Source organism: Histomonas meleagridis (genome assembly GCF_020186115.1).
Source record: "Histomonas meleagridis strain 2922-C6/04-10x chromosome Unknown contig_32, whole genome shotgun sequence".
NCBI classification, from domain to species: domain Eukaryota; phylum Parabasalia; order Tritrichomonadida; family Dientamoebidae; genus Histomonas; species Histomonas meleagridis.
In genome coordinates, this window is record NW_027150863.1 from 660,196 (window position 1) to 673,467 (window position 13,272).

Sequence of the window (13,272 nt, forward strand, 5' to 3'; positions counted from 1 at the left end):
GACCATCATTGTCCAGCAATGGGGAATTGTATTGCATTATACAACATGAAATCCTTTTTACTTGTAATTTTTTACTCAACAATATTATTCATAATTGGTGGGATTTTATTAGTTATCGCTGTTTCAATGGGATATAATGTACCACTTGTCATAACAATAATAATTGAAATAGTTATAGTTGTTATAATAATATCACTCGTATCATTTGGATATTCTTATATACCACAAATTTGTTCCAATATAACAACATTAGAAACAATAGCAAACGTTGAGCCTTCGACTTTTAACGAAGGGAAATTAAATAACTTTAAACAAATTTTCGGAAATTCAATTTGTTTATGGTTTTTCCCCACACTGCCTCCTGTGTCTGGTTTCGAGTGGTCGCACTATCTTTTAAATCAAGAAGTGTGATTTGAATTATTTAAAATATTTCGTTTGTTTCGAGGTAATTTTGAATAAAATGTTTTTAAACGACTTTTTTGTTTTGAAAAACGATTAAATATCACACAATATTCTTTCACAACGATAGAAATAAATGAATGAGAAATCATCGTACTTGCTTTCAAAAATTTGATGAAAATGAGGTATCTTTATTATTAATCATATGACTTTCAAATATATTTATCTGTAAAACCCCTTTTTTTCTTGAAACTTTGTAGTTACTTAATAATGTAACGATATCTCAATGATGATTTTTAGATGTGATCATTTTTTCTGTTTCATATATGAAAGAATTAATTTAACAATTTCTCTATGACCTTTTTTTGATGCTAACCGAAGTGCTGTTTCAAACATTTTAAATAATTTCCGAATAATATTTTGAAATATTAAATTATTAAAATAATTATTAAATAAAACAAATAAATATCTTTAGTATTAATATCAATTCCTTTTTGTTCAAGAAGTAATTTAACAATTTCTTTATGACCATTTTCAGATGCGTAAATAAGTGCTGTATTAAATTATTTAAATAATTTCTAAATATTATTTTGAAATATAATAAAATTATTAAAACAAATTTTAAATAAAACTAATAAATATCTTTAGCATTAATATCAATTCCATTTTGTTCAAGAAGTAATTTAACTATTTCTGTATGACCATTTGAAGATGCTTTCATAAGTGCTGTTCTAAATAATTTAAATAATTTCCAAATATTATTTTGGAATATCAAATTATTGAAATAAATTTCAAATAAAACAAATAAATATCTTTAGCATTAATATCAATTCCTTCTTGTTCAAGAAGTAATTTAACTATTTCTATATGACCATTTTTAGATGCAAACATAAGTGCTGTTTTAAATAATTTCAATAATTTTCACATATCATTAATAAAATCTAAATGAGTATTATAAATTTCGAAAGATAAAAATTAATATTTTTAGCATTTATCTTTATAATTTTTTGCTGGAGGAGCAGTTTTATAATTTCTATGTTTCCACTTATAGAAGCATACATTAAAGGTGTTCTAAATACTTTAAATTAATTCCAAATAATGAAGTGATATTCTAAATTATTATCATAAACATCATATAAAAAAAATTTATATCACATATGTTGATATTCAATCCTTTTTGCTCTAAAAAATATTTAAAAATTTCAAAATTATTTCTTTTAACAACCGAAATTTGCAAATAACTTGATATCTGATTTCCTTCAGTAAAATGTATGATTATATATAAGTTACCACATTTAATTGATTCATCAATAAGTATATCATCTAATTTCATGTTATTTTCTTCTAAAAATGATAAAATTTCAAAGTTATGACATAAAATACATTTCTTTCCTAATTCTTTTAATTTTTTATAAGGATATTTAAAATTATTGTAAATGTATTTAAAGATATCATTTCGATGATATTCGATTGCTGTTTTATATGCTTTCTCAAATGATGAATGATTTTGTTCACATAAATGAATGATTTCAAGATTTCCACCTGCAACTGCATATTTACCTGTTTTTTCTACTTTTGCACCATTGATAAGTAAATATTTGAAACATTGAACTGATCCAAAAAATGCTGCATAATCAATTAATGTAACATTTTTTTTATTAATGAATGAACATCTTTCATAAAGTGATGGCTCAATTGTTTGATTAAAATCAAAGTTTGTTTGTGATGATATTTCTTGAAGTTTTTCTATTTCATCATTCCGAATTATTTTTGCAATACTATTTGGGTTAACTCCTTCTCTCACATATTTCCTATGAAGCTTCCAATTGTTTTTTGAAAGTTCTTCACGATTTTTATCAAACTGTTCCCAAAACAATGTGTATCGTTTTTGCAAATTTTCGTTAGTGGACATATTGTGTGCAAAATATAATGTTCCAGAATTTTTATTCTCGGATCGATTAATTGTTCTTCAATCAATTTTTCCAAAAGAAAATTTGATTCTTGTGTATGTAATTTAATTAAAAGCTGTGAGAAATATTCAAAAATATTAATATTCTTTGGATTTTTATTACTTTCTTGAACTTTTACTTCAAATAATTTTAAAAAAATTATATATAAACTTGGATTTTTATTGTGAATTTTATATGATGAATATAATAAACTACAAATAATATAAAGAAATGTTTCTGGATAACGATTATCATAATGCATTAATGAAGATTCAACTGATTTTTCAACATTTTCAATCTGTAGATTCATAAAAATTTGTTCAAGTATTAAAGATTTTGCTAAGAATTCTTTCTCACTTGGTGTTTGGAAACCATGATAAATATTTTCTCTTTCCCATTCTATTCTTTTTCTTCTTTTAATCACCCACCTACGAGGAGGTAAACCCATTTTATGACAAACGAATCAAATGTGTTGATATTAAACGGTTTCTTCAAAAATGGGAAATTTTAACATTAAAACATAAACAACAAGCAATCATTTTTTTTAAGATTCAAATATCATCTCATGATGTAAATGGGTTGGTTTTTTTCACCCGAGGAGAGAAATTAACCAAATTTTCATTTGATTGGGGATCAAAATTTTAAACGGTCACTATAATTTTTCTTAATTAAAGATATTTAATTTTTTGCTGAAAAAATGATATTCTCATAATGATTATTTTGTTTTTTTTAGAAACTATTTGCCTACTTTGGAAGTGGTGAATAATAATTTATCAATTTAAAGATATTGAAAAAATCATTACTCTATTACATTGAAGGGAATTGATTTATATTGCGCTTAGTATGCAATTTTATTTTTTCTGAAATATACTAATTGTTTTTAATTTGTTTAAAATCAAAAAATCAAAAAAATTTAAGCTCGGGATAGCTATGAATATTATATGAATATTATGTATATAATAAATTTTTTTAATTTCCTATCATTTTAAATTATATAGAATCGCCTACACAAGCTTCTCTTAGGTGAATCATACCATCAATATGAAAGATATCTGAGATGAGGATTAATAAAGCATGTTCTAGAATTTTTCTATCTAAATATCGTGGGCATAGTATAACAATTTTTAAGCCCTATAGTAACAGCCGTGTTATAATTTGTGGAACTACTCTGGATAGGTTGTGTAAAGTTCTTATTTGACAAACATGAATCGGAAAGAGCATAGGAACCTGAATATATTTAATAAATTTATTAGCCAATACATTGAAAATATACATAATCAAAAGATCTGTTGCAAATTTAGTTTTTATGTTATTAGAAACTTGAGTATTACAAGTAAATGTTTGTTCGAACAGATAGTTGTGAAAGTTGTGCTATTTAAATATAACGACAATTGAAACCACAACAAGATGTTGATAAATAGGCATTAATTCTATGAATAATTTTTCAGACCAATTGGGATAATATCTCATTTTAAAAAAAGAGTTAATGTTTTGATCTTGTATGCCTTAGATCTAATTCATAATTTATACTTTCGAGATAATTATTTGTTAAATTTTGTTGGCTTCGCCTATTGTTCCATTAGAATACATATAAGTTTTGTACAAATTTTTGATGAAAAGTTAAGATTAATATTAATTAACTTTTTCATGAATAGTGTGCATATAATGGATATGTTTATCTGAACTTTTCTTTAAAATTTAATTTTTGAATTATTATTTCATGCATGAAATTTTTTCCAATAAGGCACAGCCATTTAATGAATTATCCCCAAAAAGAACCTTATCTATATCAAAAAAGTTAAACAAAAGAACTCAGATCTCAAGTTATTGTTGATTTTATTAAGATTTACAACCAAATAAATTTATCATTGGTCACATTTCGATAAAGTATACAATTCAACTGCTTCAGTTTTTGGAATTTCTGTTCATATTTAGCCAAGTACGATAAAGCTACATGGATTCATGAATCCATTCAAATTGACATCAGTTGTATGTTCCGAAGATCAAGTACGTGATGTCATGGGTGATTTTCAAACTAAAGTCGATCAATGGCATCGAACTACGTCAATTTCGTTTCGAGGCTCGAGGAGAAAAATTCAAGAAAAATATTGTCCAAACCAAATTGACCAAGAAGAAATGCCTCCACCAGATTCAGAACAATCCACGCCAATTATAACACTTAATAATTCATTTACGTCCAATACAAAAAATAAAGAATACGAAGATTTTGGTCCAACAATTCCACTCACACTTGTTGACAGTCGTCCAATTCGATGTAGTGAACTAAAATCGCGGAAAATAGAACCAAAAATTGAACCAAAAATAGATACAGGTAGGAAAACTGAACTCACCAAATTTATTGAATTAGAGAAATGGGTAAACGAGCCATCAAGAGACATGTCTATTGAAATGCAAAGAAGACATATTGAAGAACAAAATGCATTTATCAGATCAAACTTACGACGTCGAATCCAGCCCGTAAGTCAGGTTACCCAAAAAGTCTTTCCCATGCCAAATTTGAACGGCAAACCAAAACCACAAAATACACCAATCACCTTATTTTACAGTAACCAACAATGCGCTCAAGGTCAATGGTCTATAATTTGGAACATTGAAAAATACCAAAATATTCCTTTAATACTTGATCGCAATGACAAATATATTGTACTTTCCGATAAATTAGATTCTGGTGAAAGAAAGAAAAGATCACTTCGGCAATGGGATAAACTGGAAATCCTTCCTCCAAACGATAATTATTATCTGCAACTTACTACAAAAAAAACAGAAGGAAAAAATGTTGATATTCAACATTCGAATACAGCACTCTCTTTAGCACTCATTCAGCCTACTGTTGAAGATTTTGAGAACTTTCATCGGCCTAAATTCCTTCGTCCTTCAGTTTTACAAAGTCGATTAAATCAAGAATTCAAATTAGTCGGAATTGTAGATACTCAACCACATGATGACGAACACCTGATCTCTCCATATCTTAAAGAGCTTGATGACCTCAGTGCTCGTAATGGAATTGTATATGTTGTTGAACATACTGTTGAAGTTCCACCTTTAATGATGAATGTTGGAATGTCATCACTCTTGATTACTTACTGGCATAAAGAAAACCCAAATGATACTCCACCAAAGTATGATAAAACGATGAAGATTCTTGAACCTGATGATGAGTCACCTTTTACTGCACAAATACCAAACAACAAAGGTGTACTAGCCATAACGAATTTGCTTTATCGTGTACCAGTTTTTCGTCATGAGCTTCATGATCAAAATGACTTTTTGCTTATCAAAAGTGCCAAAGACGATAAGCAATTTTATGTCAGAAAATTTAATGCGATTTTTTGTGCTGGGATGCTTGAACCTCTTAAAGTCGTAATGCAACCTAGCTTAAAAGAGACGCAAAAGTTTATTGAAAGGTTCACGAAAGCAATGCTTATTAATATTTTTCGAGGAACAAAACAATATAAAGGTCGAAATCGATTTACACTTGCCAAAATTCAACAAGAATATTTCCCTGAAATGAACGAAACTAAACTTCGTAAGATTGTACAAAATTATGCCATTTTCTCACGTGAACAGACTAAACGTATATGGGAACTTAAGTCTTCAATGACGAAACAAGAACTTGACAAAAATTTCAATTCACTTAACATTACGCCGGAAGACGTTTGTTCGTATCAGTCAATGCTCGTCGGTTTATGGCGGTTGAAGAAAAGTGGCGTGAACATCTTAACGTCCTCCGAACGAGTTTTTCAAAAAATCAAAAAACTTAAAGGAACACTTACACAACTTATAGCTTCTAAGATAGAAATAGAGCTTATGAAAACTCCTTGGTCTAAAACCAAGAATTTTGATGGGGCTTTTCGATCAAATGCTATGGAAACAATTAATGCAGAAGATGGACAAGTTTATCGGAGGAGAACTCGGAGGTCTAAGACAGGGCAAAGCGCACCAACGTATAAAGAACGTATAGCTTCAACAAACAAAGATCTTCGAACACTTACACTTAATGAATTGAAAGATAATCTTATGCAATTTAGTGTTCCATTATCCAAAATCAAAACTTTAACACGATGGCAGCAAGTTCAACTCTTGGCAAAGTTAGCCACACATTCGAAAGATCTATCTGATGAATCCGCTAAACACAATGTCCTTGTAGATCGCTATGCTCGAGGCCCACGTAATGTATATCAAGCCTCCCTTGACAAATACAAGGCTCAATACCAATCTACGTTCGATTCTAATTTAATATATATATCATCTGATGAGAACGAAAGTGAAGCAGATTCAGGCAACGACGCGTTATTGGATGAGCTTGGCCTTGAAGTTGTCCATAATGATTTAGATGATGATGATGACGTCGATTTAGATTTGGATAATCTCGAAGACGATGGGACCGAAAAACAAGACAAAGCATTAAACGTCAGCATGGATGACCCCCCGCAACTTCGTCCATATAGTATTTACACGTATCCGAGTCATGTCGATTGGGATTCATTAGGGTTCGAAAATGTCCCACGTCGAACGATTGCGAAGATAATTAATGTCTCGTTCACAGAGAATGGCCTCGAGCTAAACATTAATTGGGAACGACGTCGTGAGAAGATCGAAGAATTAAAGCGCAAGAAGTCGAATGTTTATCCCGCTGAATCACCATTAGACTTTCGCGAAGATGTGTATAAGAAGCGGAAGAAAAATCTTCAAAAGATCAAGAAATGGAAATTAAGTACAAAACAAATGCCAACGAATGCACCGTACAAAGAGTTTGACAATTATTTCACTGAAGATTTATTGGTACAAGACAACAAGAACAATAGCCAATATTGTTTTGTGTTTTCTCCGAAGATTAAATCACAAATAAATCGAGCGGCGGAACGATTCCATGAATTCGAAAGACAAATCAGCAAAAGATCATATAATAGTAACGCAAAAGATCAAAGTTATGATAACGATGAACAAAATGATGACGAATATCATAACAGGAAAACGAAACTCGATAAAAACATACGAAAGAAAAAGGCAAAAGGATCAAATCCAATCGAAAAGTTTAACCATTACTGCAGTAAGTATTTGAACCTGTTTAATAAGTTTAACCATCTGCAGAAGTATAAAGAAATAGAACAGAAAACAAAAGATGCAAAGTATAAAAAAGCAGAGGACTTCTGGAGAGATATGGAGGCGCTGAAGCCTTTGACGAACGAAGAATGCAGTAGAAAATACGATAAGAATATTGTGCGGCATAAGGAAAGGTTTATGAAGCTGGAAAAAAGAATTCCAAACTTTTAAATAGAGTGAATATGTTTGATTAGTAAATTATGCTGTTTAATATTTGTTTTTTTGGATGGATTCAGTGATATAATTTGTCAAACAATTGCGTTATAAAGGAAATAATTCTTTGAAGTTTCGTTATTCCGATTCTACAACTGAATAATTAGATCGAGCTTTAGTTGACCTTAAAATCGAAGGGTAAAAGTGATGGATCTTGAAACCTTTTTTTTTTTTTTGGATGCAATGTATTTACATCTTCAAATTATTGATAATAAGATATCTTTGTCTTCTGTATGACCAAATTCTTTACACCGGAGGGGGAGGAAAGAAGAATTTTTTGGGATTGCTGTTATAAAGATATTATAGTTTTGAGCAATTTTAACAAAGTTCCAAGCAATCCATAAAATAGCCAATATAATGATGAAATTTTCATTTAGAAATAAACATCAAAATTTTTGTCTGAAACCACCGTAAGCATTATGTTTTTAACCTATTCATGATCATTTTTTATCCATTATTTTTTGGTCGGCTTTTTGTAAACTTTACATAACGATAAAAACGATAAATCTCACTTTGTATAAACATGTAGAGGTTCTTCAACTCCCAAAAAACATATTTTTTTTATTTTTTTTTCATTCCATATGTAAGCATTCCATGAATTATACAATAATTTATTTTTTAAATCAGAAGATTTTATAAACTCATGAAATATATTTTTTAATCGATTTTTTTTTAAAATTTATTTTTTCCAGTCATTCATGATTAATTTATGTTGAATTTTATATTGTCATGATTTGAGAACCTGAAACCCACCAGGAAAAAAAAATTCATTCAAATTTTTCATTTTTTTCTCCCATTTTTTTTAAAATTGATGTAAAAAATTATATAAAGTGGCGACCTGGTTTATTTTAGATGTTTATTTCTAGCACAACTTAGAATCTTTGTTTTAATGCATAATCCCAAAGCATTTACTGATATTGTGGATGTTTCTTCTAATTGATTTTCATAAATATATTTAAAGATATCATTTCGATGAAATTCAATTGCAGCTTCATATGCACATTTAAATGTTGAATGATTTTGTTCACATAAATGAATGATTTCAAGATTTCCACCTGCAACTGCATATTTACCTGTATTTTCTATATCAGAACCATTTATAAGTAAATATTTAAAACATTTAACTGAAGAAAAAAATGCTGCATAATCAACTAATGTAACATTATATTGATTAATAAATGAACATCTTTCATAAAATGATGGCTCAATTTTCTGGTTAAAATCAAAGTTTGTTTGTGATGATATTTCTTGAAGTTTTTCTATTGCATCATTTCGAATTATTTTAGCAATTTCATTTGGATTCTCATCTTCATTCTGTTCTTTACTCGAAGAATCGTTTGAATCGTTTTCATTGTTTTCCAAAGTTTTACTGAATGAATCATCAAAATTCTTTTCTTTCATTTTTTTAATCAGACAATCATTTTTGTTTATTTTGTCTTTTGATATATACCATTTAAAATTCTCAATAATATTTGGGAAATTTGTATTCATTTCTTTTTCCTTCGTTTGAATCGTTTTTAAATATTTTAAATATGTATTTAACCTTTTCTTTTGGACACAGAATGAATTATAAATTAAATTACAAATATTTATAACATTTATTTACTTTCATGATATGAAATATTTCAATTTTCGTCTTCAGGTACTGGATGCTTCTCAAAGAACTCTTCCCAATATTGTGTTCCTAAGTCGAATGTATCAACAAATTTAATATGGAGTTCTTCAGCATAGAATGCGCTTGGGTTCTTATTCGGGTACATTTCCTTATCTCCTGTGTACGAATCAGGTATATTTTCATCGAAATACTGAATCGCTGCCTTTCTAATTCCTCTTGAGTACTTCCCATTAGATGTATATTGTTTATAGTCGTTTGAGTCCTGGAAGTAAATAGTTCTAATCCATCCATCATCATCATATTTCACACCATATATTGTCATTGCATGAAGACCGCCCCAGTATTCTGCGCCAAAACCAGTGAACCAGTTCTTTTCGAATGCTTGAGTAAATACTTCGTTAAATTGCTTTCGTGATATACCTGTAACTCTTATTGGATTGTTAAATGCTAACTGTGCATCACCGAATACATCTTTAAAGTATCCGCCATTATCAACTGTTTCAGAGCCACTAATGTACCATTTAAATCCATTGACTGCATAGCCTCCATCATTAGGCCAATTCTTACGAAAATCATCGAATACACCGCTATCCCATTCACCGCCATATGTTCCATTAACTTTAGATTTGTTTGGATACAATTTATAGTATTTTTCGATATAATGTTTGTTATTCTCTATGAACCAGTGAAGTGCATTGGATGCAGCAGCGGCCCAACACATATTACCATCACTTCCCCATTCTGATGGATAATGCTTCTTACAGTCCCACCATTTACCTGAGTCATATTCTTTGATCCATGGAATTGTATAAACATCTGTATTAGCATACATTAATACCAGTCTATCTTTGGTGAAATTTGTAATTCCCTTTAACCAAACTGTTTTACCTCTATACTTTAAGTTATTTCCGCCGACATTGTCATTTACTTTTTCTTCATATACTGCAAAAAGTGTTATATCCTCTGTTATTGTTCCTTTTTTGAAACATGCATTATCTATATAGTAATCTGGGGTTTTAGCACCTGCTGTGCGACTCCATCCGATTAATGGAGCTTCATTTTTGGTGATTTTGTTTAAGTAGTTAGGGAAGTATACTTCACTGTTTAAGTGATTCTTTTTATCAACATATAATGGTTCAACATCCCCAGTTCCATTTTGAATATCGAATGTAACAGTCCAATAATCATTTGACCATTGTGCATATAAATTCCAAATTCCTTTGTCTTCTCCTTTGTTTGAAAACACTTGGTAATACGAGAATAAAAAAGTCCATTCGTTAAGGGTTGGATCTGATGCCCATCCAACAAATGCTTTACCATCATTAGTAATTTGTTTTGGTGGTCTGTCGAGATATACTCTGATAGAATTATCAGTAAGTGAAACAAGTTGTCCTTCAACTGCACCTTCGCCACCATTCATATTATACTTAATAAGGAAATAACCTGATGGAATGTTTTCAACCCATTTTGCATATAATGTGATTGAACCAGTGAATGTAAATGGAAATTCAACACGTGTATCTTCAGTACATTCCTTTGATGAATACCATCCAGCAAAATCATAGCCAAAGTTATGAAAAGTTGAATAAAAATCATTAACAAGATCACCAATAGAATATGATTGTGATGGCATTGTACCAAATCCTCCATTAGCATCGAATGATACTGTTTCATCGGAATAAAAATCTCGAGCATATAACTCAAGAGATTGAGTGATAGTATATGGGAAAGAAATTTTCGATCGAACTGGATGTACAAATTCATTAACAATAGTTCCATTTACATATGTTTCAGTTTTATCTTTAGTTGTTCCATCATTGTAATGGAATGTGATGTCGTAATAAATATATTTGGTCCAAATCACTTTGAAGGTAACATTTTGCTTGAAATTATATGGGAATTTAACCTTTTCTCCAGTTGTAACTTCAATGAAACCATCAAAGTATACATCATTAGATGGTGGTGCGAATGTGTTTGCCATTTCATTTACAGGAAGTGTAGCATCGCATCGTAATGAATCTAAAGTGCCTTCACCGCCGTTTCCATCGAAAGTAATTTCACCATCAACTTGTGTAAGAGATTCCCACTTCGGATATAATGTGAGATTTTGTTTGAAAGTAGTAGGGAACTCAACTGGTGTTGTCCAATTGTATTCATAGTACCAACCACCAAAGTTATAACCAGTACGTCGATATGCATTTGGTATACTATCGACTATTGTTATAGATGTGATATTCAATGGATACATAAAGTTAATGCCTCCGAGATCATGGAAACTGATTTGAACAGGGAATTCGACTTCAGACCATTTCGCATATAAAGTAACATCGTTTTCCACAACATATGGAAATTCAATATCTGCACCATTAGGTTGAGTGGACCAACCGCCTATGTAATGGTTTTCTTTCGTGAAGTTTATGGAAAATTGTAAAATTATTTGTCCTTGATTAAGTACTTGCTTAACTTCTGTACCTTCGCCACCATTTGGATTAAATGTAATGTATTTCAAATCAGGTAATGGAATAGGTGTTGGAGGGGACGTAGGGTCGATTACAGGTGTAGGAGCGGACGTAGGGTCGATTACAGGTGTAGGAGCGGACGTAGGGTCGATTACAGGTGTTGGAGCGGACGTAGGGTCGATTGCAGGTGTAGGAGTTGCAGGAGTAAATGTTGAAGAAGATGGAGAGGAACTATCTTGTGTAGGTGCTTTAGCATCTGAATCAGATGTTAAAACAACAGCTAAGATAATTACAATTGCAATAACAACTATACCAATTGATGCGCCAATGATAATTTTTTTCTTAGTACAGCTACTTGGTGATGAATCTTAATAAGAGTCGATGTCATCACTTAATTTATCCATGTCATTGAGTTCATTCATGGTTTTTATGAGATGATGACATCGAACCTCGAGGTTTTACAGACAGATCTGTCAGTGAAGAAGAATCAAAACTGTAATTAGCTTTGAAAATTCTGATAGTAAATTGTTATGTCGTAAACTGTTAACAATAACCATTTTCAAATTTGAAAAAATATTCAACGGTTTGAACTTGGTGAAAAACTTTGTGAAAGGAGTTTTTGTGTGGTTGTATGGAAGAGCTTCCAATGAAAAACAGCTTCAATGTCATCGTCTTTTTATGACGACGGTTAGTGATTTCGAGCGTATATATGTGTAAACTGTGTTTAGAGCTCAGCACTGATAATACAGGCAAACTATTCAATGTTTCTCTTGGAATGAAATGCTCAATTGCATTATAAGTATTTCCATATATATACACACACACAGCGGGGCCTCCATTCCTTCGGAATTTCAGCCCGGTTATAAAAAGATATATCATTTGCAGAATTACTTTGTCACAAGGACCGGTTTAATTACAAAAAATTAATTATTTAAGACTTTGCTATGTGCTGATTTTATTTTTTGAATGTTTGAATTTTGGAGTATATATCCTTACATGATAATGATAAATATTAGGTTTTTAAAAGTTAGTATTTTGAATACACATATATATCTAACATAATAATGATAATTCATATTACTTCAAAAATTATATTTTAAAATGATGTTCCCTGTTCCTGGATGTTCCGGGGGGAACAACATTCATCTAAAAGTTGAGGGCAAAAGGCAAATCGGCAACAAGCAATCGGCAAAATGCTTTATGCTTATTAAATCAATTTCTATATTTATATATTCTCATATAAGAACTAGGAAGGAACATACTATAAAATACATGAATTATTAGGGGGATGTTTGTATACACATGCCCAAAATACGCTGTTAATGTTGCCCTGTTGCCAAAATCTGTTGCCCAGTTGCCCTTTGCCCCTAACTTTTAAGGTAATGTTCATGAACCGGGTACAAGCAGGAACAAGGGGAACATTCAATTATCTATGAAATTCAAGGTTAATTTACTGTACTTTTGATACGTTGAATATTAATTAAAAATAAGATTTCTTCAATACACACACACA

General features: G+C 30.4%; 2 protein-coding genes across 2 annotated transcripts; one reads left to right on the forward strand and one right to left on the reverse strand.

Moving 5' to 3' along the window:
• Nucleotides 1–4,310: 4,310 nt before the first annotated feature.
• On the forward strand, nucleotides 4,311–7,643 carry GO595_005226 (transcription initiation factor TFIID subunit 1; the record flags this gene model as incomplete). Its single annotated transcript, XM_067918446.1, has 1 exon — nucleotides 4,311–7,643. The coding sequence occupies one exon, from the start codon at nucleotides 4,311–4,313 to the stop codon at nucleotides 7,641–7,643; it is 3,333 nt and encodes a 1,110-aa protein (XP_067774776.1).
• Nucleotides 7,644–9,310: 1,667 nt separating this feature from the next.
• Nucleotides 9,311–11,548, reverse strand: GO595_005227 (Mac 1; the record flags this gene model as incomplete). Its single annotated transcript, XM_067918447.1, has 1 exon — nucleotides 9,311–11,548. One exon carries the CDS (start codon nucleotides 11,546–11,548, stop codon nucleotides 9,311–9,313), a length of 2,238 nt encoding a protein of 745 aa, XP_067774777.1.
• Nucleotides 11,549–13,272: the final 1,724 nt, after the last annotated feature.